Source organism: Mastomys coucha, unplaced genomic scaffold, assembly GCF_008632895.1.
Source record: "Mastomys coucha isolate ucsf_1 unplaced genomic scaffold, UCSF_Mcou_1 pScaffold16, whole genome shotgun sequence".
NCBI classification, from domain to species: Eukaryota; Metazoa; Chordata; class Mammalia; order Rodentia; family Muridae; genus Mastomys; species Mastomys coucha.
Window position 1 is genome coordinate 80,516,315 of NW_022196898.1, and position 1,927 is coordinate 80,518,241.

The 1,927-nt window shown below is 43.3% G+C and overlaps 1 protein-coding gene across 1 annotated transcript in view; it reads right to left on the reverse strand.

Moving 5' to 3' along the window:
• Arhgef38 (Rho guanine nucleotide exchange factor 38) overlaps window positions 1-1,927 on the reverse strand; it is a 106,226-nt gene that overhangs the window by 7,490 nt on the left and 96,809 nt on the right. The window contains exons 12-13 of the mRNA XM_031376174.1: window positions 590-788; window positions 232-473 (exon numbers count right to left, since the gene is read on the reverse strand). Of these exons, the coding sequence (XP_031232034.1) occupies window positions 232-473; window positions 590-788 (441 nt within the window). The remainder of the gene's footprint in view (window positions 1-231; window positions 474-589; window positions 789-1,927) is intronic.

The window sequence follows — 1,927 nt, forward strand, 5'->3', positions numbered from 1 at the left end:
CCTCTCCTTTCCTTTCCTTTCCTTTCCCTTCCTTTTCTGTGTTGGAGGAGACGGGTTTAGAGAATTAAATTCTTTGCTCAGCAGTCTGCAGATGGTATGTGCTAATTGGCCTAGGTCTTCTCAATGTCAAAGCTGGCAGTTTCCCTATCCTTATTTCAGCTCAATGTGAGCAGTTAGAGATCCGTTTGTTTGAGTAGCCAAACATCTTTACATCAAGGCTTAAAGTCTTACCTGTTCGTCGACTTCTTGAAAATTATCAACATCAGTACCATTTGTTTCAAACTTCCCACAGGAGCCACTAAGAGATGAGCTGCTGTCGCTTATGCTGACCCTGTCACCAGCCGGCCGGCAAGACACAAAGAGACTGATGTTCTCAAAATCATCATCACAGAATCTGTTCTCTGCATCCACTTTCTGCTCTTTCCCTGGGTTGTAGGGCTTTAGGAAGGAGGAATATACGTAGCCTTTTACAACTGGTAGAGAGAAAAAGAAAGCACAAGGGTTATGCAAGGAACATCCCCAAACACGCAGAGACTCCTGGGAAATTCTCAACCTGAAGACTGGTTAGTCTGTGGGAAAAGAAACTTACATCCCGTGTCAACAAACCACCTGCTTGTACTCCCCAGGGGATCCTTCTGTTCCAGGACAGCTACCAACTCCCCTTCTAGAAGATTAATGTCATGCTCTTGGGTGGCATTACACTTGCGCTTAGCTCGGTAGAGGTCCTCTGCTCCATATGTGGACAGAAGTTTGGAGCGGTGAGCCTCAGTTTGATGTGGCACTTCTGGCTGAAAAAAGTAAGAAGTTCTGATTCAGATGGACTTACAGTGAAATCCTTGTTGGGTCCATAACGATTTTCCTCTAGAGAATTATTTCACTATACAAGTTATATATACACCAATCTGGATATAGGACAAGATGGATGCTTGGGTCGGGCTATGAGTATATTCAGCTGAGATTTTCAGTTTAAAAATCTCGACTAAGCACTTGAGGGCAGTGTTGTAGAAAAGAAGGAAAATTCAATCAGGCATAAGAAGGCAGAAGCTCAGGGGCTGGCAAGGTGGCTCAGAGGACAAAAGCAGCTGTCCCAAGGCTTGATGACTTGAGTTCAGTCTCCAGACCCACAGAGCAGAAGGAGAGAATCATTCCCATAAGTTATCCTCTGACCTCTAAATGGATTCCTGTGTGTATGCATGTGTGTGTGTATATGTGTGTGCATGTGTACAAGCAGATGCACACAATAAACAAATAGAAAATTTAAAAACAGGTTCAAAGATGACAGAGGTTCTAATAACCCCTGACTGTTGAGTGATGTTTTATTATTTTGTATTTAATTTCTTGCAGAGTATGTACTTTGTAATCTTAACTCAGTAAACTGCCTATGTGCATCTTTTTCTGGATAAACAAGGGAGTAGTCACAAAGGGACGCTTTCCAAACTTTGGTACTAAGTGACTTTGAAAAAAACTACTTTATCTCTGGAGGCTGGAAATGAAGTGTGTTGGAAATGAGGGGCTACACTGTATGATTTGTCTCTCTAAAAACCCTAGTCAACAAATTTGTGTATCTGCTGTGCATCGAGCATGCTCTGGCATGTTAGGGAACTGTCATGAATAAAACAGAAAGGACGAACAACAATATGAACTAACTAGTACCTTCAGAGCACCCAGGGACTCAACCACCAACCAAAGAGTACACATGGTGGGACTCCTGGCTCTAGCAGCGTGTGTATAGCAGAGGATGGCCTAGTCGGTCATCAATGGGAGGAGAGGCCCTTGGCCCTGTGAAGGATCTATGCCCCAGTGTAGAGTAATGCCAAGGCCAGGAAGCAGGAGAGGGTGAGGTGTTGAGCAGGGGAGACGGGGAGGGAACAGAGGTTTGTTTTTGCTTTTGTTTTTTAATTTTTATTTTATTTTTTTTCTTTTTTTC